Source organism: Chroicocephalus ridibundus, chromosome 24 (assembly GCF_963924245.1).
Source record: "Chroicocephalus ridibundus chromosome 24, bChrRid1.1, whole genome shotgun sequence".
Lineage (NCBI taxonomy): Eukaryota > Metazoa > Chordata > Aves > Charadriiformes > Laridae > Chroicocephalus > Chroicocephalus ridibundus.
In genome coordinates this window covers 809,270-829,912 of record NC_086307.1, presented here as the reverse complement: position 1 = coordinate 829,912, position 20,643 = coordinate 809,270, and the positions used below count along the sequence as shown (strand labels likewise).

Here is a 20,643-nt window from a genome sequence, read left to right as displayed (position 1 = left end):
GGCACTGAGCCGTCCCTTGAGACTAAGCCTCCAAGTGTACATGGCTCTCGCTCTGCTGCTGCTTCTGTTCAGCGCTGCCGTGTCTGCAGCACGGGGCAGCTCTGCCCTTTCCCCCCCCCAACCCCTGCAGCTGGAATCAGCGCGTGGTTCCTGTGCTAGGGCTGGTCCCCAGTCCAAAGGTGGCGGGGGGGGGAGTGTTTCTACAGGGCATAAGTGGGTCTTGGTCCCAGATGAGGGCAAGAGGGAGCGGGCAGGGAGGGCCGTACACCGCACAGGGGTCCAGCTTGGAGCCCATCTGTAGGGATAAAAAAGCACACAGCTCGCTCTCCCCTGAGAACAGGTTTAATGGGGAGGAGAGGCACTGCTGTTTCTGTCAAATAAAAGAAAGGCTGGGATCACGCCCACAGGAGAGACATACACATATGCACACTATGTACAGAGCGACACAGGCAGTGCCAAGCACCCCGAGCCCCCCGACACCATCCCTGTGGTGAACTGCCTCCCCTTTCTGACCGACCGCGGCGGCGGGGACTCGCCAAGCAAGGAGTGATTACAGTCATGACAAAGACTAGGATTTCAGGGGGCGGTGGATGACACGAGAACAGTGGGAACATAGGGATGGGGCCTGCCCACGGGGTTGGGGAGCGTGGAACTCTTTGGTTTCGACACTAAGACTGCGCAGGGCCACCTTGTCCATCGGGCTGGGGGAGGCAGGGAAAGGTTCCAGGCACCGGAATAAAAGGGCTCAGTAAAACAAGTTCCCCCCGCAAGGGGTGACCTGAAGTGCCTGATCAGGGTTGCGTCTGGGTCTGGGACCCAGCAACGTTCCTTCCCTGAAAGAGCCCGACACTGACAAAGTGGAGTAGGGGAGACTCCACGGGTGTTTCTCCTGCCTTACCCCCCTTCCTGCCCCTGCCCCAGGCATAAAACTGCCCGTGAGAAGGGATTTCAGCTTCTGCCCAAAGGTGGTCTGCACACACACCCCCCCCCGGGTTGCAGACATGCCCACCTGATGGCCGGTACCCCCTAGTTAGCACAGGGAGTTGAGGAAATGGCTCTCCCCTGCCAGAGTGCTCAACATGGAGCTCATGTCGCCCACAGCCATGTTGGCACCACCAGACGCAGGCAGGAGGAGGCCCCCCGCCGGGCTCGGGGGCCCAGGCAGCGCAGCCGTCTCTGCATCTTCCACAATGGCAGCAAAGTCAAGGTGCGTATTCTCCAGGTCCAGGGAGTCCAGGCTGTTGGCCACCCGCTCCCCTGAATCTGGGTAGTAATATGAACTGCCTTTGAGTCCTTCCAAGCTCCCACCATAATGCCCGGGACCCCCACAGCTGGCTGCCGTTTGGCCCAGCAGCTTCTGCCCACCTTTGCCCACCTGTAGATGTGTGCCCTGGCCTGGGTAATACAGCAGGGCGTTACCGGGCCCCTCAGGTGTGGGGCGGGCAGGGGGCAAGCGAAGTACACGCCGGGAGCTGGCTTCCACCCCCTCATAGGAATGACTTGGCGGAGGCAGGTTGCCCGCATAGTTCAGACTGTTTTGGTGACCAGGTGGCTTAGGGCCACCAGGAGGGTGTGGCACCATCTCTGGGTTGAAGCATGGGGCATTTAGGAGGTGTGGGGTCTCTGCCAGACCCTGCAGGTGATCGGGTTTGGCCTGGTAACCAGAGTACTTGGGGCTGAGGTACAGTGGTGCTTGCATGGCTTGGCACTGCCCAGGCTCACTGCCCGGCCCCATGCCGGCCTCCCCTCCTTTGGATGCTAGCTGGTCTCCCCACATCAGAGCCTGCTGGGCCTGCACGTAGCTACGGACCATCACTTCTTTGGTCTGCGTGGTGGGGGTCTGGGCTCTTCTACCCCCCGGGCTCAACATGCCCACGTAACCGACAGGCGCCTGTTCCTCAGCCTGGTAACCACCAGGCCCTACATTCACGGCTTGGCCAAATGACGCAGGAGGCTGCACGGGCCCAGCAAGCTTAGTGTTCTGGCAGGGAGCAAGTGCTGGGGCAGGTGCTGGGTAACGCTGCTCAGATTTGATCTGTAGTCGGTTAAGCCGGTGCCTCCCAGAAAATCCACTGTCCTGGCACGAGCTCACAAGTTTGGGTTGCTGCCCACAAGAACTGGGTAGTGGGTACTCAGTACTTTGATGGTGACAGTGTGGCCCAGACATGGCAGCAGCAGAGGCACTGACACTTGGCTGCCCAGAACTCATTTCCAGATTGCCTTGGAGAGGTTCATCCCAAGCAGCTGGCATGGTCCTGTTGCCGGCATGCATACTTGTGAAGTGCTGGTTCATCTGGCACTGAGGCAGGGAGAATTCGGACTGCAGCAACCCCTCCTCCATGTCCCCGTGCCCTCCTGGGTTCAGCTGCATACCCCCCGTGGTCCGGTGAGTGCTGCCATAGAGGCCTTCGCACTGGAGCTCCACACCTGTCCCCTGGCATGGGAAGCTTTCCTCAGGGTAGTTCAAGTACTGTTCCATCTCTAGCAAGCCAGAGTCTGTGCCTGGGCCAGGGCCCTCTATGCTCACGCTCTCCAGGAAGACGTTTTCACTGATGCTGGGTGGGCGTGGGGAGAAGACGTGGCGCTGAAGGTTGGCATCAGAACCACCCAAGGGCTGCAGAGCAGTTCTGCCCACTCCTGGCACATTCACGTTACCCATGCTCTTAAAACGATGCACCTTGGGCACAGCATGAGGGTTGGCCGTGGTCCGGGCAGGGTCGCTGGCCCGCCGCACACCATTCCGAGGCACCAGGTGAGGGGGAACACTGCCTGCGTAGCCAGGGTAGTCATTGGAACTGTGCCTTCGCAGCAAACCGTTTGCAAGGTAGCAGGGTTCAGCTGGCCCAAGGTGGTCCCCAGGTAAGCTGCTGGGGCCACCCATGCCCACCCGCTCCCTGCTGGGCAGCGGGGTTGGAGGGGGGCCACCTGTGGCTGCAGCGTATTTGGCCTTGAGGCGGTAGCGCTGGGCCAGGGTAAGGCTGCCCACACCCGGCAGCCCCCCGCAGTGGCTGGCATCGCTGGAGCGTCGTGACGCGTCCGGAGAGATGGGGTCATAGCCGTCTGCCAGGCCTGCCCCGCCGGGCAGTGCCCCTGCCTCGCCGCCCAGACATGGCCCAGCCAGGTACGGGGACACCAGGGACGAGCGCCGGCTCACCGTGTAGGCTGAGCTTACGGTACTGGTGGCGCTGCTCCGGCGCTCGTTCAGCGGCATGCCCATCTCTGCTGCTGACAGCTCTGCAACGCGCCGGTGCGAGGCAGCCGGTGGTGGCACGGAGACGCCGGGCACCTCCCCAGGCAGGCCTGAGGAAAGAAAAGGAGGGGTTACGCCAGGGCACTTGGGACACAACAGCATGGCACCAGCGGTCAAAGGAGGAACAAGGCAGCACCTCCAGTACCAGGATGTGGCCTCTTCCGTGGTTAGTGCCTGGTAGGACAAGCAGCAGATTCAACTGGTGGCAACAAAGAGGGGGCAGAAGATAATTTAGAATCATTTAGGTTGGAAAAGACCTTTAAGGTCATCAAGTCCCAAGATGGGGCACAGCCCAGACATGGGGGTCCACCGCTAGTGAAAAGAAGATGGGGAAACCTCTCTGGCTGCAAACCAGACCTCTCTTGCCACAGTGCCCATGGGACTGGCCCCGCATTCGGGTAGGAAGGAACCACAGTCTCACCGGCTCCAGGGATGGCTGGCAAATTCAGGCTGTTGGTAGCTGATGGCTTCCTCATCTGCTTCAGTTTGTCAATCCGAAGATTTTCTAGCTTGTGGAGGGCCATGAGCCCTGAGGTACCCATGGGCTCACCGGGCACCACATCCTCCAGTGTGGACAGATCCTCGTAGCTCCCACCCGCGTTGCCCGCCATCTCCACCCCACTGTCGTTGTTAGTGGTGCTGCCGAGCGGGGAGTGGTCGCTGCTGCAGGAGGACTGCCCGCCTGGGCTGGGCTGCGGCTTCTAGGTGGCACCCAAAACATTAACCAAGGAAAAGGGGGTCAGATATCCACTGCACGCTTAATGCAACCTGTGAGCCCACACCCTGCCAGATGTGGAGATGACTCCCCTGCCAGATGTGGAGATGACTCCCCCACCACACAAACTGACTCCTCCGACAGGTCTGGCCCAGCCTCCCTCCGTCATCGCACCCCCGGCTCCTTACCAAGGCCAAGTCAGGCACCAAGAGTTTGCCATCGTCCTTCCTGGCCTCCGTGGGGCCATTTGTGTCTTTCTCCTGCTTCATGTCCGGGGGCCCACTGGGGGTGGGAAGTGCACGGCCTGGCACGACATCCCCTCGGTGCTTCTTGGTGACATGGGCATCGGGACCATGCACCGTCTTCACATGTTTGCGCAGGGAACTGGGGTCTGTGTAGCGCTTCGTGCAGCCTGGAATCTTGCACACGTAGGGCTTCTGTTGAGGAAAAAAAGGTAGGCACGGTGGAGGGAGGGTGCTAGCTCCGACCAGAGACCCCCCCCAACAAAGTACCAGCTGGGCATGAAATAAATCCCCCTCCCTTCCCTCTCGAGTCGGCCCGTGAACTGAGGGAACCGAGGGTGGGAAGGGATCAGAGAAGCTGAGTCCCCTTGGAGGGGGCACATGAGACGCTACAGCAGGGCCCTGGAGGAGGCCACGGGGAGCCAGAAGAGGAATCAAGGATGGTGCTTCACAGGCGTGGGGCAGGGGGCGAAGGGACCCTGGTGGGAACGCAGGTGACTGAGGAAGGGAACAGGGGGCCATACTTTATTAGAGCAGGCAAGGAGGGAATTGGGGCACACAGGGGAAAAAAAAACAAAACCAAAAACAGGGATGCAGGGAGTTTACAGAGTACGGGACTAATTCGGAGGCATACGGGGAGCCCAAAGGGGTGCAAAGAGCCCCAGACAGGACTGTACCTCATTGGAGTGGGTACGGTTTTGATGCTTGGCCCGGTCAGAAGCATTGGAGAAGGCCTTGTTGCAACCCTCGTGTTCACACACGTAGGGTTTTTCACCCGTGTGTGAGCGTAGATGCGTCTTGAGGTTCTCCAGGCGTGAGTAGGCCTTGTTACAGCCCTCGAACTGCGCAGGCAAGCAGGGTGAAACATGCCACACACCTTCAACAGACCCCGTACCACATCACCCCCACACTACACACCCATGGCACAACTGCCACGGACACGTATCACACCTCCCAGCCAATGCACAACACGCCTGCCCTCCTTCAGGTGCCTGTGCTCACACCACTGCGCCGGCCTTCATCCTTCTGGCCGGCGTCACTGTGCACTGGCCACCTCACTGTGCACTGGCCACACGGCCATGCTGCAGCCAGCCCGCTCCCTAAGTCTTTACCTCATGTGCATCTCTGCCGTGCCACGGATCACACGGGCTCTGGCCTGCCCCGCCTGAACCCCACTCCATCGTGCACTACCTGACGCCCCTGTCTGTCCCACCTCATCTTCCCCACGTCTCTCTCAAGGCCATATCCCCGGCAGGCCAGCTCGCACCCTGCCCCGAGCTCTGCCCGGTGCCAGGCACCACAGCTTGGCCGAGGTTTTGCAAAGGCTCGTGCCAGCTCACCGTGCATTTGTGAGGTTTCTCGCCTGTGTGACGTCGCATGTGGACCACCAACATGTACTGAGCCTTGAATGGCCTCTGCTCCCGGGAACACGCTGCCCAGTGGCACACAAACTCCTTCTTCTCCCCATGGATATGCTCGTTGTTGATGTGCTGAGGAGAGAGGGGCACCACTAGTGGCACTGGGGAAGGCGCCAAGGGTCAGGGAGACACAGGTGTCTTAAGGGAATATCATGGGAAAAATGGACACAGTGGGACTGGAATAGCGGGTGGAGACACCAGAAATTAGGGGAAAACAGAGTGGTCAGATGGTGTCTAAAGGAGGCAGGGAATACAGGAGATGGCTGGGGGCTATTCTGGGAGGACCAAGAGAAGACATAGGGATGAAGGCAGTCTGAGGGGTGGTCAAGGGGATACAGGAGACTTTGAGTGTCTGGAGGGAGACACAGAGCAAAGGAGGAAGTCTGGATGCACCAGTGGTTCAGGAGAGCTGCCCCAGTGGTGAGGGAGGCCAGACTGGATGTTCCCCGCAGGGACATGGTATGGAAAGGTCACGAAGAACTTGTCTACACAAAGTGGAGGATGCGTGTCCCTCCCTTCCTAGGGGCAACTTCCAACATTCTGCACCTGTGTGGTGAGTTCTCGGTGGGGGCAGAGCAGGGGGCCAGTGTAGGACAGGCTCAGAGTAGGAGTCGTGGGTTGACACAGGGGGATGTCAGCCAGCAGCCTGAGGGCAGGTTCTGGGACTGGGAGTACCCAGACGGGACCTAACTCACATGCACCAGCTGCTCCTGCGTATCGAACTCCTTGGCACAGCCGTCCCAGTAGCAATTGGTTTCATACACAGTCTCAGACTCAGGTTTCCCGTCTTCCTTCTCCAGATCTTCACGAACATCGAGCATCCCCAGCAAGGGGTCCTGGGGGAGCACAGCCAGATGAGCACTCCCAGGTACAACCGACCCACGGTGCTCTCTGTTACTGGGAGTTGTTCCAGGGAGGAGCATACAGCCCTGGGGAAGTGGGGGGCATCTCAAGGCCTGGAGCGTACCTGGGTGCCTGTGGAAGCTGGACTGGAGATGTCACATTCGGATCTCTCCTCTGGGTATCTGACAGTCAGAGGGCTGCTCAGGCTCCACTCCAACTTTAGCTGCTACCAGTGCAGGGGTAAGTGGAACGCAGTCAGCACGGAGATGCCTACTGGACCACTGCTTACATGGGATGCACCGCTTCGGGTGCAAGGCCCCCTTACCTGGCAGTGTTTGAGGGTCCCACGAGCTGGGGCATGGTGCAGGAGCCCCGGGCGGGTGGACGGGTGTTCGTGGGAACTACATGGTGGTGGTGGGGGGGTGTGGCTGTACAGGTGGCCTTGGCCCTTCTGCTGACGCGGTGGACTCTGGTACCCCACCGATGGACTGCAAAGAGCAAGAAGGATGAGCAGATGACACCATCAGAGGACAGAAATGTAGGTCTTCTGAGCCAAGGATTCCAGGTGTCTGAACTCCCAGCCACTCCTTCCCTAACCCACCGTCCCACTCTGCTCCCGCCTTCCCTAGCCCTCACCCCAGGCACTCCCCAAGTTGGGAATTCAGGCTCCCGGACTGACAAGCTGCATGCATGCCAGTGGGGCTGAAGTCTGGTGCCCACCTGATGGTGCTGATGGAGAGGTGGCCATAGGAGCCACCGGCAGAGGCGCAGCGGGAGTTGATGAATGCAACGAGGGAGTTGGGTGAGGTGCGGATTACCGTCTGCAGGTCAATGCTAGAGTCTGACAGGGGTGAGATGGACAGGGCCCGCTTCTTGCCCAGTTTGCCTGCACCACGGGGCGTTGAGAACCGTGAGCCTGGGATGGCAGCAGAGAGTCGGGGGCACTCCTCTCAGCATGGGTCCTAGGAGGCTGAAGAAACCCCCAAGGACACAAGCCTGGTGCTTTGGAGCCTGGAGGAGTACCCTGAGTGTGCCAGCTAGCTTCTGATTTAGAACAGAATAGAGTAGAGTAGAGTAGAGTAGAGTAGAGTAGAGTAGAGTAGAGTAGAGTAGAATAATTTCAGTTGGAAGTGACCTACAATGATCACCTAGTCCAACTGTCTGACCAACTCGGGCTGACCAAAACTTCAAGCATGGTATTAAGGTCATTGTCCAAATGCCTCTTAAACACCGACAGGCTTGGGGCATCGACCACTTCTCTAGGAAGCCTGTTGCAGTGTTTGGCCATCCTCTCACTAAAGAAACGCTTCCTAATGTCCAGCCTAAACCTCCCCTGGCACAGCCTTGAACCATTCCCACACATCCTATCACCGCATACCAGGGAGAAGAGCTCAGCACCTTCCTCTCCACTTCCCCTCCTCAGAAAGCTGCAGAGAGCAATGGGGTCGCCCCTCAGCCTCCTTTTCTCCAAACTAGACGTACCCAAAGTCCTTAGCTGCTCCTCACAGGACATTCCCCCCAGCCCTTCCACCAGCTTTGTTGCCTTACTCTGGATGCATTCACAGACATTCGCATCCTTCTCCAATGGCGGGGCCCAGAACTGCACATGGTATCGAGGTGAGGCCGCACCAACGCTGAGTACAGCGGGATAGTCACCCCTTTTGACCGGCTGGTTGTGCCGTGTTTGATGCACCCCAGGATGCGGTTTGCCCCCTTGGCTGCCAGGGCCCACTGCTGGCTGCAAGTGAGCCTGCTGCCAACAAGCCCCCCCAAGTCCCTTTCTGGAGGGCTGCTCTCCAGCCGCTCCTCTCCCTGTTGCTGGCTTTGGACTATGGCAAAGCTCAAGTGTCCTCCCCTCCCTACCACAGTCATCAATGTTCCTAGGAGGTACCTGAACCCCTTGACACATGCGTACTCCCTGCAACAGCTGATATCATCCCAAGAAAAGTGCCTGATCCCCTTGGCCACAGCCAAGGCGAATCCTCCTGTTCACACAGGCACCACTGTTCCAGGAAAGACACCCGAAGCCCCAGCAGTCTCCTCCGTCACGACAGGCGTCACCGTCCCCAGCACTGCCTGTCCCCCTCGGCACACACACCTGCACTCCTGACACAGCACAACCCCCAGGAGGTGCCTAAACCCCTGCCTGCCCCATGCACTCCCAAGACCGGAGACTTACCATCACCACTGCCTGGGTGCTCGGCTCCTGGCACCAACCCGTAACCGCGGGGACTGCTCATGAGGTTTGACTGCTGGCATAAGGGGAAATCAAGTCCTGGCAGAGGGGAGGAAAAAGACGCAAAGACGTATCAGGGTGGGTGGCCCGAGGGGGAGAGGAAACCCCCAGAGCACCCCTGAACCCAACGACTGAGCCTGGAGTCGGGTGCCCCTTGCAGGCACCGCTCGGGACGAGGGGGGCTACGACCGACCTTGTGGCCCCGGGGCAGCTGGGGCCGGTCCGTGCGGCGGGCGCAGGCAGCAGTGCTCGGCGTAGCCGGCGGCCGGGGCGCTGACAGGGTTGAACATGTCGCGGCGGGGCCTGGCCGGGCTCAGGAGCACATCTGGTCCTCGCCGAGGGGCTGGGGCCGGTCGGGGCCTGAGGAGGACAAGGGTGGGCCGGGGTCGCCGCCCGCCGTCCCCGCGCCCTCCCGCGGCCGCCAGGGGGCGCCCCAGCACAGCCGCAGCCCCCGGGCGCGGAGGCGCCCCCGGCCCCCGCCCCGCACCCGCCCGGGGGCACGACCCGCCGTGCCGCCGCTTCGGCCCCCGGCACCCACCCCTGCCCTCGGCCCGCGGCAAAGGGAAGGCGCGGGGGCACTGCCCGGGGAAGGGCAGGTGATGCAGGGGGAAGCCCTGTCGGTCCCCCCCATTTTGGGGCACGAACGAACAGGGCAGAGGAACTGGGCTGGAGGGCACCGGACTCGGCAGCGACCACCGGTCAGCATCTCCGCACACCCAAAAGCTTTGGCGGCCCCCGGCATTTTCCATTGCCCCCTCCCACACGTACACGTCCTGGGGCTCCCCTTCTCTCAGGGTGGCTACCCCTGCCCTAAGGGCTCCCGCCTTCTCCCTGGAGCTGGGGGCCGTTCGCGCCCTGGGCACAGGCCCGTATGTACCTGGAAGGGAGAAGGGGCAGGTGCAAGGGGAGATGTCTGCGGGGCCAGCCCCCCACATCCCTCTCCCCCCTTTGCTGACCCTGCAGAGACATAACCATGCGGAAAACTGCGTGCCGCTGGTGGGCTGGGTGAGGGCGGGAGGTACAAGCCCTGGCAGTTCTGTGTCACCACAGCCACCATGCCAAACACAGAGGCCGCCCGCCACCCCCTCCAAACAAGCGTGTCTGTCCCCATGCCCCCGGCCCTGGCAGGCCCCCAGGCCCCCTGTGGCAGCAGCACGGGGCAGTTCACACATTCCAAGCACAAGGAGCGTAGCACAAATCAGACCCTCGCCCAGTTCGAGGCCACCTCTGATAGCTTGGCACAAGCGCTGACACTGCTGCAGGGCACCCTGTGGTCGCCCATCATGAGCATCCTCGGATATTGACTTAACAAGGTGCCCTTGTGCTTGGCACTGTACTAAGAGGGTCCCGTCCCAGCAAGAGTCCCAAGCCCGTCGCAGTGCCTGTTGCACGAGGAATGAAACGCACACGTGTGCACCCAGACACCCACACGAACATCTGCACTCAAGCACACAGATGTAAAAACTGTGAGCCCTAACTGCCGAAAGGGGAAACTAAGGCACAGACGGTTAGAACCATTCTTGCTCAAAGGACCTGAGCTGGCACCTTGCTCTGCCCTCCTCATGGGTCCTTGCAGCATCTGCAGGTCCCACCCAGCCCTGTCTTGCCCATGAGTCCCCACCCTGCCTGCAGGTCAAAACCCTGCCCTGTCCCACCCACACATTGCACTCCTGCCCACAGGGCTCAGCCCAGCCCACTATCGCATCCCCACCTGCAGGTTCCTGCCCCGTTCCTGGGGCTCATTTCCACCTGCTGCTCTGCCTGGCCCTGCCGCGGTCAGATCTCCAACCGCGGCTGTGCCTTTGGCCTCTGCGCCCAGCCCCATCCCCACCCATGGTCACTGTCCGGCCCCGAGACCCCGAGGGCTTACATGAAGGACAGAGGCTCTGGAAGGAGAAAAAAACACAGGGGGAGAGAGAGGCACATGTGGGTGGCGCTGGGAACAAGGTCTCCTGCCCCCTCAGCCTCCCGCTTTGAGAGACCAAGGGAATCGCCCCAAACAAGGGGTCTGGGGGAGTGGGAGCCCCTCACCCCGCTGGGAAAGTGCTGGGTTGCGTTTGGAGCACGGGGGGCCGAGGGGGGCAGCAATTCTTCCGCATGAGTTGCCCCTTTGAAAGCTTGTCTCGGGGCTTTGTGAGACTGTCAGCCAGGAAGAATGGGGGGGGGGGCAGCAGGGCAGGCAAAGGGGGAGGGAGGTACCCGGGAAGGTGGTGGGGCTGGGGGCGGGCAAGGGGAAGAGATGAGTAGGAAACGAGTGGCAGAGGAGGGGCCTCTTACCTGCCTGCCGGACCTGGGCCTTGCAGCAAAGATTGGGGGATTAGCTGCAGGAGAAGCCCCCCAGCTGCCCCCCACCCCAGCCACAACACGGAACGAAGAAAGGGTTTGCGAGTCCCTCACAAAAGTTTGCCTAGTTGGAAAGCCAAGCACAGCACCCTCCCAGCCCTTCCTGCACACAGCTATTCACGTGTGTGCACACACGCACACGGGTGCACGAACACACGTATCTGGAGAGGCGCGTGCAGCCGGGAGATGACGGGGCGGGTGGGAGCACAGCAAAGCCAAAGCCTCCTGTCTCCCCCTCCCAAGAACTATCACCCGAGCTCCCACAGGCTGCCCCAGACCCACAGCCTCAGCCCACCCGCTCCTTGTTCCACACGAGAGCAGGCAGGTTGCTACCACGCAGCGCAGTAACCCCACGCGGCCGCCCCAGCCCGCAGGGCAGCGGGGCTGTGCCCGTCCAGACTGCAGCCACCACGGCACGACGGGCTCAGCCCGGGGCTGGGCTGGCTCCCACCAGCCTACAGCTCCCCGTCCCGACCGGGGCTGCGGACTCGCCCCGAGTTCCAAGCAGATTGGGCATCTGTGGAGCATCTACCGCTTCCAGGAAAAGGGTTAGCTCACCACAGCCTTTGTGATGTCCCCTCTGCCTCGCCGACTGTTAGCCCTGCTCACCTTGCTGTGCGCAGCTGTGCCAGCCCCCGCCGTGCCCGCCACCTGCTCTATCCCTGCACACACACGTCCAGAGAGCACACGCACACACACCCGCAGAGTGACCGCCACGCAATCTCCACGTGCGTGCACACAGCACAGCACCTGTGTAACATGCAGTGCGTGCACACACAGCTCGGTACACCAGAGAACACGTGTGTCCAATGGAGCACACGCAAAGTTGCACGTGCATGCCTATAGCGCACACGCACACAACACACACATGTGCGCAGGGTTACATGAACACGCATGGAGCACACGTGGGCACACAGAGCACAGCACACGTGGGGAACACACAGGCACTAGCACAAGGCACGTTACCCCCCCGCCCCACGACTCCTGCGCCATCTCCCTGCCTGGGGCGGTGTCCCCTCCGCGCCCCCTCCGCGTCCACCACACAGGACTGGGGGCAGCTCAGTGGGGCTCTGGTCCCCACCACCCCCTGTCCCCAGCCATCTCGGTACAGCAGGGGGGTCAGGGTCCCGCTGCGCCATGACAGCGGCTCCTTCTTCCCCAGCCCAGGCAGAGGGCAGGAGTTTGGCGATCAGCCCCAGCCTGGCACGGGCTGGGTCCCCCCGCTGGGGCAGCCTGGGGGCAGGCGGGTGCCAGGTGGGCACGACGGCAGTGACACGGCCCTCTCCCATCCCGCACCTTCCCGCTGCTCAGCACCAGCATGGGGGGGTGGCTGTGCAAGGCGGAAAGCGCCCGGGGCCCACAGGTCTCAGCTGCAGGATGCTCCCCCCAGCCCCTGGGGTCCGCAGGGGCTCCCTGGACCCTGGGGGCCCCCTGAGCAGGGGGAGCTGGAGGGGGCCGGGGACGCGGGGAGCCAATGGGAACGGCCCCGCGGCCCCCCCACCGCCGCGCTCGCCTCCCCCGCCTGCCGCACACCGCCGCGGCCCACCCAAGTCGCAGCCTATGGGCATAAATTTGAGAGCCAGGCGCAGCCGGGATTGAGGCGAATCTTCCCTCGGTCTCCTCCTGCCAAGAAACTCAAACTGAAACACATTCCTCCTCCTCTCTGCCAAGAAAACAAGGAGCGCAGCCAGCGGCAGGAGCAGTCGAAGCGGGGCTGGCTCCAGACTCCGAAACACCGCACAGGAGGGGGTCAGGACTGGCCATCCCCCTCCCCCCCAGCTCCTTGCCTTTTATTTCCTGCAAACACATCTAAAATCTGTCATCTGGCTCCAGTTTCCTGAGGACACTGGGGAACGGGGCGGGGGGGCGGGGAGGAGACAGAGGAGAAGGCGCAGAAGGCAGAGAGGGAAAGGAGATGTAGCGAGTTGTGCCGCGGGACAGTCGGGATGCCGACAGTGGCGGGTGGCAGGGCAGAGGCGGCGGGAAGGAGGGAGACGCGGCCGTTTCCACTGCCAGGGGAACCGCGTGCCCTGAGGAGACCTGGCTGCCAGAGGAGGAGGCGGCTGCACCCCACCGCACCCCGCGACGGGGCAGCCCCCACCCCAGCTCCCGCCTCGCACCAGCAACGCTCCCCGCTCCCGACCAGCTCCGACAGCCCCGGGGCCGGCCGGCCCGCAGCAGCGGGTGCAGCGTGCGGCAGCAGGGTGGCTGCCATCCAGCCCAGCACACAAGGGCGGTGGGGGTCCCTGTCTACGCCTCGGCATTGTCCCCGCCACCTCCCGCCCCGGGCCCAGCCCCGGCAGGGTTAACCGCCCCAGAGTCCCACTGTGGAAGAATGTGATGTCAGGGCTGGATTAGCCCGTGCGGCCGAGATCCCAGCCGATAGACCAGCAGCGCTGAGCTGTGTGTGGCACAATCCATCAACCCGCCCGGCACAGCCCCCAGCGTGGGGGGCCTGGGGGAGGGCTCTGTGTGTGCATGCGTGGGGGCATCTGTGTTCCTGTAAGCGTCTGTGTGTGAATGCACAAGTCTGGCCATATGCGTTTGCATGTGTGCAGAGGGATTCCTGTTTATGTGCAAGTATGTTTTGGGGGGGTGCTTGTGTGTATGCACTCAGACGTATGTGTTTGCATGCATGCTTGCACGTGTGCTTGTGCGTGTCTCCGTATGTGGGGAATGTGCATGTCTCTGTGTGCACGTTGGGAGCTACACCAGTAGCTAAGGGGGAGCCGCCCCCTGTTTGCAGGTCTGATCACCCAAAACCCACGCTGAGGGAGCAAGAGAAGGCCAGAGCAGGGAGAAGAGGCAGAGAGCTGGGTCCAGGGGTGCAGCAGGGGTAGGGTGGGGAGACGCCCCAGAAGGCCACCGCTGCGCATCCTCTTTTCCCCCTCAGGAGAGGGGGCTCCAGCCCTGGGGCAGGCAAACCCCTCAGCACGCCGCAGGCACAGAGCCTCGCCGACACCCCTGCAGCCCCCTCCGCCGTCTTGACCCAAGGTCAGCCACATGCCCAATTGGTTTAACCCTACAGGCCCTTAGGAAAAACATTGATCTGGCTTAAGATCTGCCTTCCCACAACGGGGCAGCAGTTCAGACGGAGCCGCAGCCAGGGCAGCGCTGCAGACACACAACAGGAACGCGGCAGAGGGCCAGGCCGAGCTGCAGCACGTAGGTGCAAGGAGCAAGGCTGGGAGAGAGCTGCCAGGGAGCCAGCGCTCCCCCATGCCCACGACAGTGCAGGATCAAGGGGACACATCCCAGCGGCCTCTCGGGGCAGGTGGGGTCTAACAGCGTCAACACGCTCCTCCCCAGCTACGAAGCCATCCGCACGCGGCACGGCCTCCCCAGGCGCCACAGCGGGCACCGGCCAGGGGTGGGGAAAGGCCACCGACAGCGCGGCAAAGATGGTGATATTCCCCCCCTGGAAGAAGCCCCTTTTCCCTGCCACAGGACCAAGTTGGGGCCAGGCCAGTCTGCGCTGGGGAGCCGCGTCCCCCGGCCCCACACGCTTTCTCATCGCTGCCTCCAGCAGAAGTGATGCGCGGACCTCCCGCCCTGTTGCCTCGCTATGCGTCTGACCCCACCGTTAGGCCAGGCCTTTGGGGTGAGCCCAGGCTCCTCTGCATGGGGCAGATAATCTGCCCGGGACTGCAGCTGCCACAAAGCACATTGCTTCAGGTTCAGGGGGTCTGAAAGGGGACAATTCAGGGTCGTGATCTCATGCTGGTGTGGGCTGCCAAGCTCGTTCCAAGGTGGTCCCTCGCCTGGAAAAGATGAGGCAGAGAAGAACCAGCTTCAGGGGAAGTTTACACGCGTGGAGGGAAAGGGGCAGAGACATCCATGCCAGGAGGGATTCAGGACATCCTCCACGCGGTTCTCCCTCCCTTCTGCAGCCCCAGCTGCCACCTTCTGAAAACGTAACACATCCTCATTCCCCACCCATGCCAAAATTCTCTGCCCCTCGCACCGCTTCCAGAAAGGACCAGCGGTCCCTCCCCAGCCCACCCACCCCTCCAGCAGCACAGCCTCACACAAGCCGCGCTACACCACCACCCATACGCCGCATCTCAGCAGGGGGCAAAACAACCCAGCCCCTCGCTCCCACATGCACCCACACCCACTAAACCATGCACTGACATGCCTCTAGACACGTTTACACGTGCTAACACACATGTGCTTCGGGAAGAGAGGAAGGCAGACCAGCCTGGGGAGCAGCCCTGGCTGCCCAGTCTCCAGCGTATCCCAGGGCACAGACAACCCATGGAGGAGGGCTGCAGGGTGGGAGCTCACAGCTCCACGCTCCCTGCGCCTGTTCCCCCTGTAAAGCAGGGACCGCAAGCCCTCAACCACAAGCTGAGCCACTCAGGAAGCCGTGGCAAGCCAGGCAGGAGTGGTGGTGCTTGATAGGTGGTCCCAGGGCAGGCAGGCAATTGTCGAGGGCTTGCAATGTTGTTTGCTTTGGACCCCAGCGCACACTAGCCCTGCAAATTGCTCGCGTAAAGCCACTTCCCTGAACCCTACCTTCATTGGGCTGGAGTCTGTGTGGGGCAAGGTTTTGGGGTGAGGGTAAGGGGAGGTGCACACATGGCAGCAGCTGCTATAAGGAATTTTTATGCTTCCCCCTTCCTTCCCAGTGCTGGAGGGAAACAGCAAAACCGAACATGTGGGACCCATAAAAGCCCAGCTCTGAGTCAGGGCTGTAGGAGCCCCTGCCAGGCAGAGCTCCTTCCCATGGCATCAAGGCATCACCCCCGGCCCAGCGCATGGAGGGACTCCTCCAGAACAGGGGCGGCAATGCAGAAGATCCTGCTGTCCTGAGGGAGAGAAGGTAGGACACGGCAGGCAGTGGGCTGCGGTGTCATCCGTCCCCCCACTGCAGTCAGGGTACTTCACACAGAGCCTGTTCCCACCCCAACAGCTCCATCCTGCAGGAGCCCTCAGAAGATGGGAGCAGGAGGATGTGCAGGACCTGGCAGGGACTTCAGCAGTCTTTAAAGGATTAGATATGCAATAGCAATCCTTTTTAATCTGTGGAACTGCCTGTCTCTTGACATGCTGAGCATGGAGCAAGGGAAGCAGAGCACTTGGGGACTTAGCATAAATTGCTCCTCCTTTGAGGCAGGAGACCCCCTCCATCTGCTCAGAGGTGGTGGTGGTGGTGCCCTCAGACTGTTCCCAAAAGTCCCCAGCGATCCCTTGCCTGCTGGGACACATTTGTTTCTCCCGAGTATGTGCCACTGGTGGAGGTGGGTGGCACAGACGCCTGCTTTCCTGCTCTGTCCATACCCACAGCAACCCCATCGCTTAGAGCCGTGTTCTCTGCCACAGGAAAGCCAGGGCTTTGCTCCCCCTAGATCAGGGACAGGAGTTTGACAGTGGGGTTGCACCACATCTGGAAACATTCCCCCCACCCCACTCCCGCCTCAGACCCGGACGCTGCAGAGCTGAAACCCGACTCTGTGTTTTTGCTGCTTGTTCCCACTCGGAGGCAGCTATTTTATCAGCTGTTCACCTTGTTATTCTGCAGCTTCTGAGGGGTTTTGGTGGGCCGTAAGGATTGGGGTGGGTACACTTGCTGCGTTCTTTTGAGGATTTCTGTAGAAGAATCCCCTCAATCTCACCAAGGACCCATCCAATGGATGGGTTTTTTATTCATCACATTGCTGGGATTGCTAAACGCCAGGAGAAGATATCTAGAGCAACTGAGGCACACAGCCAGAGAGACTCCAGTACCACAGATGCAAGGCACCAGCCAGGCAGACAATTGTGCACGTGTGCATGCAGGTATGGACACACACATGCGACAGGCCACTCTGTATACACGTCCATGGGTGTGCGCGCACATACATGCTCCTGGGGGACACTCTGGGCTTGGAGGATTGCTCTCCCTTCTGACCAACTACCAGACACTCGAGGTTCCCCTCTTCTAGTATGTCAGTACAGGTGAACAAGAACGGGCCCCGTGGCCCGTAAAAGGAAGGACAGACAACACCACGAATTTCCTTTCATGAAAGCCATGTCACACCTGGGTATGTGCATGTGTAGGTGTGCGTGTGTCTGTGGGCACGTGAACACGTGCACAGGCGTGTACATGAGGGTGCGTGCGTACACAGGTGCATGGATGCACGAGGGTGTGCGCGCTTGTACAGCATGGTGGGGAGAATGGTATTCCCCAGGCACCACGGGCTGGCCAGCCCCTCCAGCACTGCAGCCGGAATCCTGAGCTGCGGCATGTCACTAACGGCATCCCCCAGTTGCACTGGAAGAAGGGCCCTCGTGTCTTCCAGCCCATCCGCCCGCCCACCCATCACGCATTCTGGACAGCGAGCAGTAAATCCCCCTCCAAGCCCGAGCCCAACACCCGCCTCTCCTCAGGCTGCGCTGACACGACAGCACGTCACAAGGTGTCCGCGCTGACTCACTCCCCCGGATGGAAACTTCTCTGCTCCAGGGAGATTCTCGAAGCTCAGCCAGATCCAGCACCAGGAAGGGAACGCAGTACTGAGTCTCTTCCACCACCTCCCGCTAAAGCGGCCACGGGCGCCTGGCGACCTTTGGCTCCAAACCTGCTCCTGATTTTGTGCTTGTCTTTCTGATAGAAAAGACCCTGGAAGGCGGGGGAGATGAGGACCCCCTGCCCCAAGCAAGCAGTGACTTGACTACAAGCAGATGCCCAGAGGGCCTCACAAGTCCACTCGCAGGCATTACCGGGAGCTCATGCACGCACACAGTGGCAGCTGGGCCAGCAGATGCACTGGTGGGCTCAGGTCAGGATACGCCAGTCTCCTCAGAGGTGCTGGGATACTTGATAGTTGGGGAATTTGGGGGTCCTACCAGGCGCAGGGAGCTTTGGTGTGGATCTGCTCGAGGGTTTCAACGTCCAGCAGAACCCCTTGCCCCCGAAGACCCTTGCTGAATAACAGTAACCTTCACTGTGCTGGGGAAAGGGTCAAGGGAGGGCATGGACCAACCCAACTCACGCTATGCACAGAGAAGCGCATCAATAAACCAGCTTCAAACACCCCCAACAGCGTGTAGGGGACAGTAGGTGCCTTTGCCATCCCCCGTCTCCCACGGTGGCAGCTTCTGCCTTAGCTGGACACGGCAGACCTAGCCACACTGGGAAGTTTTCCCAGGTCTGAATTTCTGAAGGGGAAACTTCATCCTGCTGCTTCCTCTTCCCTTCCCTGCAACCCACCCCTGCCCCAAAACCCAATGCCCACCCTCAGGATGCTGCATCCATTGGCTCTGGTTTGCCACATACAGCCTACAGAGCAGGGTGGGGAAAATCCCAGGTATCTGGGTATCCAGCAGCATCTGCTGGGCCTCCACACGCCTTCCAGGGCTGGGCACAGGACCCTAGCTATGGCTGGGGCATCTACTAGATTTCCAGACCCCAAACACAGCGTTGCAAATGCCACAGCTGTCCAGCCCTACTCAGACCGAGCTGCCTGCCTCTCCATCCTCGCAGGAGAGGTGCAACCCTCGGGCTGTCACTGCAATGCTGAGCACCCCCCATTCTGGTTAGGGACCATCTGCACTTCACGTGTGCCTGCAAGGCCTGGCCCGTGGCGCCACGACACAGAGAGGGTAACTCTCCAGAGACACCTCCCCTGCCTTTAGCCTTCCTGCCCTCCTGGCTCGCTGCGGGCCTGGTGCAGTTTCGGGTTGCCTTGCAGACAGTTCTGGGCAGACCCCCCAAAGGGTGGCCTGTGCCCGCAGGGGCTCAGTTAGCTCATGCTCAGCTGCAAGCTCAGCTGGCCAGATCTCAATGCCCTGCTCAAGGGCTTCTCACGCTGGCAATGCCAGTTCCTTCCCGCTCCTCTGTGCCATGCCTGACCTTGGCCAGTCTGCACCACCGGCCCCAGACTCGTCATGCCAGTCAGGGAGCCACACAGAGCCAAGACCTGAACCCGATGGTCCTAGAGGCTTTAGAAAGGTGGCCAAAGAGGGAGCATCCAGTGGGGGACAGCAGGCACCTGGAGCCCCCACCAGAGAGGTCAAGCCTGGTTTCGGCTGTAGGGAGGCTCAAGGCTGAGCTCCCCCGCCCAACCCACCCGCCCCCAGCCCCAGCTCTCCAAGTAGTAAAGCCAGCAGCAGTACTCGTGCAAGCGTACAGGAGGACTGACGGACACTTAGAACTGGCACACGCAAGGCCTCGAGGTGCTCCACAAGTGATTCGAAAAAGCAGCTCTGCCCTCCCCCCAAAACCAGAGAGGTTTGATAAACTCAGCTAGGCTCCCTTTCCCACAAATGGCTGGAGCAGATGACCGCTCGAGGTCCCATCCAACCTGCGCTGTTCTATGATTGTGTGTTTCCCAGGCGTGGGGCACACAGCTACAGCTCACATGGGGAGGGAAGAAGCGCAGCTCCAGGGCCCGTGGGATGAGACCTGGGAAGCCGAGGTGCGTTGGGACCCGGGCGTTTTGCCACGGTTTGTGAGAGGCTCCTTGGGGTGCACAGAATCTCCCTGGGCCTCGCTCCTGCCAGACGCTTGCCCACATGGCCTGGCAGGCTGTCAGGGGAGTAGGGGGACCCATTGTCCCAGCACCAAACCCTCCTCCCCTCGGAGCCTTGCCCAGGGAACGGCGCGTCCTGTCGGTGGGGATCCAGCCGTCTGCTCCGGCCGTGGGGCGCAGGGGCTGGGCCGGCCAGCTCAGCGCCCTGCCAAAGCCAGCCGGGTGCAGAGCCCACACGGCGGCTGGCGGAGCCCCGCGTACACCACGACCGGCCCAGGGTAAGAGGGCTCAAGATGGCCAGGGGCTTGCACCAGCAGTGCCGGGGGGGGGACAGTCCTGCAGCTGCTGTGTCACTCGGCCCAGGGCAGTAACTTCCACCCGATCGCTGCTCCCGGTCCAACACCCCCCGTCCGGGCAGCAGCGGAGCCGCCTGGAGCCGGGGCTGCCTGCCCAGGGGCCCGGAGCACCCCGCTCCGGCCCAGCCCTCCCCTCCTGGGGCTGCGGGGGCTTCCCCGGGCGGGCAGAGCAGCGGCGCGGCCGGAGCAGTTCCCCCCCCCCGCGCCCCGGCGCACGAAGCGCGGCGGCAGCGTGAGGGCGTGGGAGCGGGTGTGAGCGCGGGGGCCGTGCGGGGAGCGCGGCGAGGCCGGAGCGCTCTGCCCGCCCCGCCGCCCCGCGCCGTCCGGCTCCGCTCCCCGCCGGGCCCCGCGCTGCGAGCCCCCGTTCGAGGTTCCCCCTGGCGCCGACGGGAGCGGGACGGCCCCGGCGCGGCCCGGCGGAGGGTCTGGCGCCATCCCGGCTCCTCCGGGGAGCGGGGGCCCGCGGGCGTCCCCAGCCCCCGCCCGCCGCCCCGACTCGCCCGACGGATCCTACCTCCGAGCGGCTCCGGGCGGCCCCGGGCGGGGCGGCGGGTCCCGCGGCTCTGCGCTCCCCCTTCCCCCGGCTGCAGCTGCGGCTCGGTCCGGGCGAGGAGCGGCACATCCAGGGGGACCCTGGCGGTCGGGGCGGGACGGCGCGGCGCCCCCCGCACTTCCCCGGCCCGCCCCGGGCGCCCAGAGAAAGTTGCCGGAGCCCCGCGGGGGCGGCGCGTCCCGGCAAAACTGGCGGAGCCGCGGGGCGGCGGGTCCCGTCCCGCTCCGCCAA

At 62.1% G+C, this 20,643-nt stretch overlaps 1 protein-coding gene across 2 annotated transcripts; it reads right to left on the bottom strand.

Moving 5' to 3' along the window:
- Positions 1-358: 358 nt before the first annotated feature.
- On the bottom strand, positions 359-20,643 carry GLI1 (GLI family zinc finger 1). 2 transcript variants are annotated; one of them, XM_063359252.1, is made up of 12 exons: positions 20,374-20,643; positions 8,898-9,064; positions 8,648-8,743; positions 7,189-7,384; positions 6,794-6,956; positions 6,593-6,694; positions 6,321-6,461; positions 5,548-5,697; positions 4,885-5,049; positions 4,154-4,402; positions 3,672-3,951; positions 359-3,300 (listed from the first exon to the last, which is right to left on the bottom strand). In XM_063359252.1, exons 2-12 carry the CDS (start codon positions 8,992-8,994, stop codon positions 1,031-1,033), a joined length of 3,909 nt encoding a protein of 1,302 aa, XP_063215322.1. In that variant the 5' UTR covers positions 8,995-9,064; positions 20,374-20,643; the 3' UTR covers positions 359-1,030. The 2 variants fall into 2 exon arrangements, with proteins under 2 accessions (XP_063215322.1, XP_063215324.1); XM_063359254.1 differs by having other exon boundaries at positions 6,593-6,691.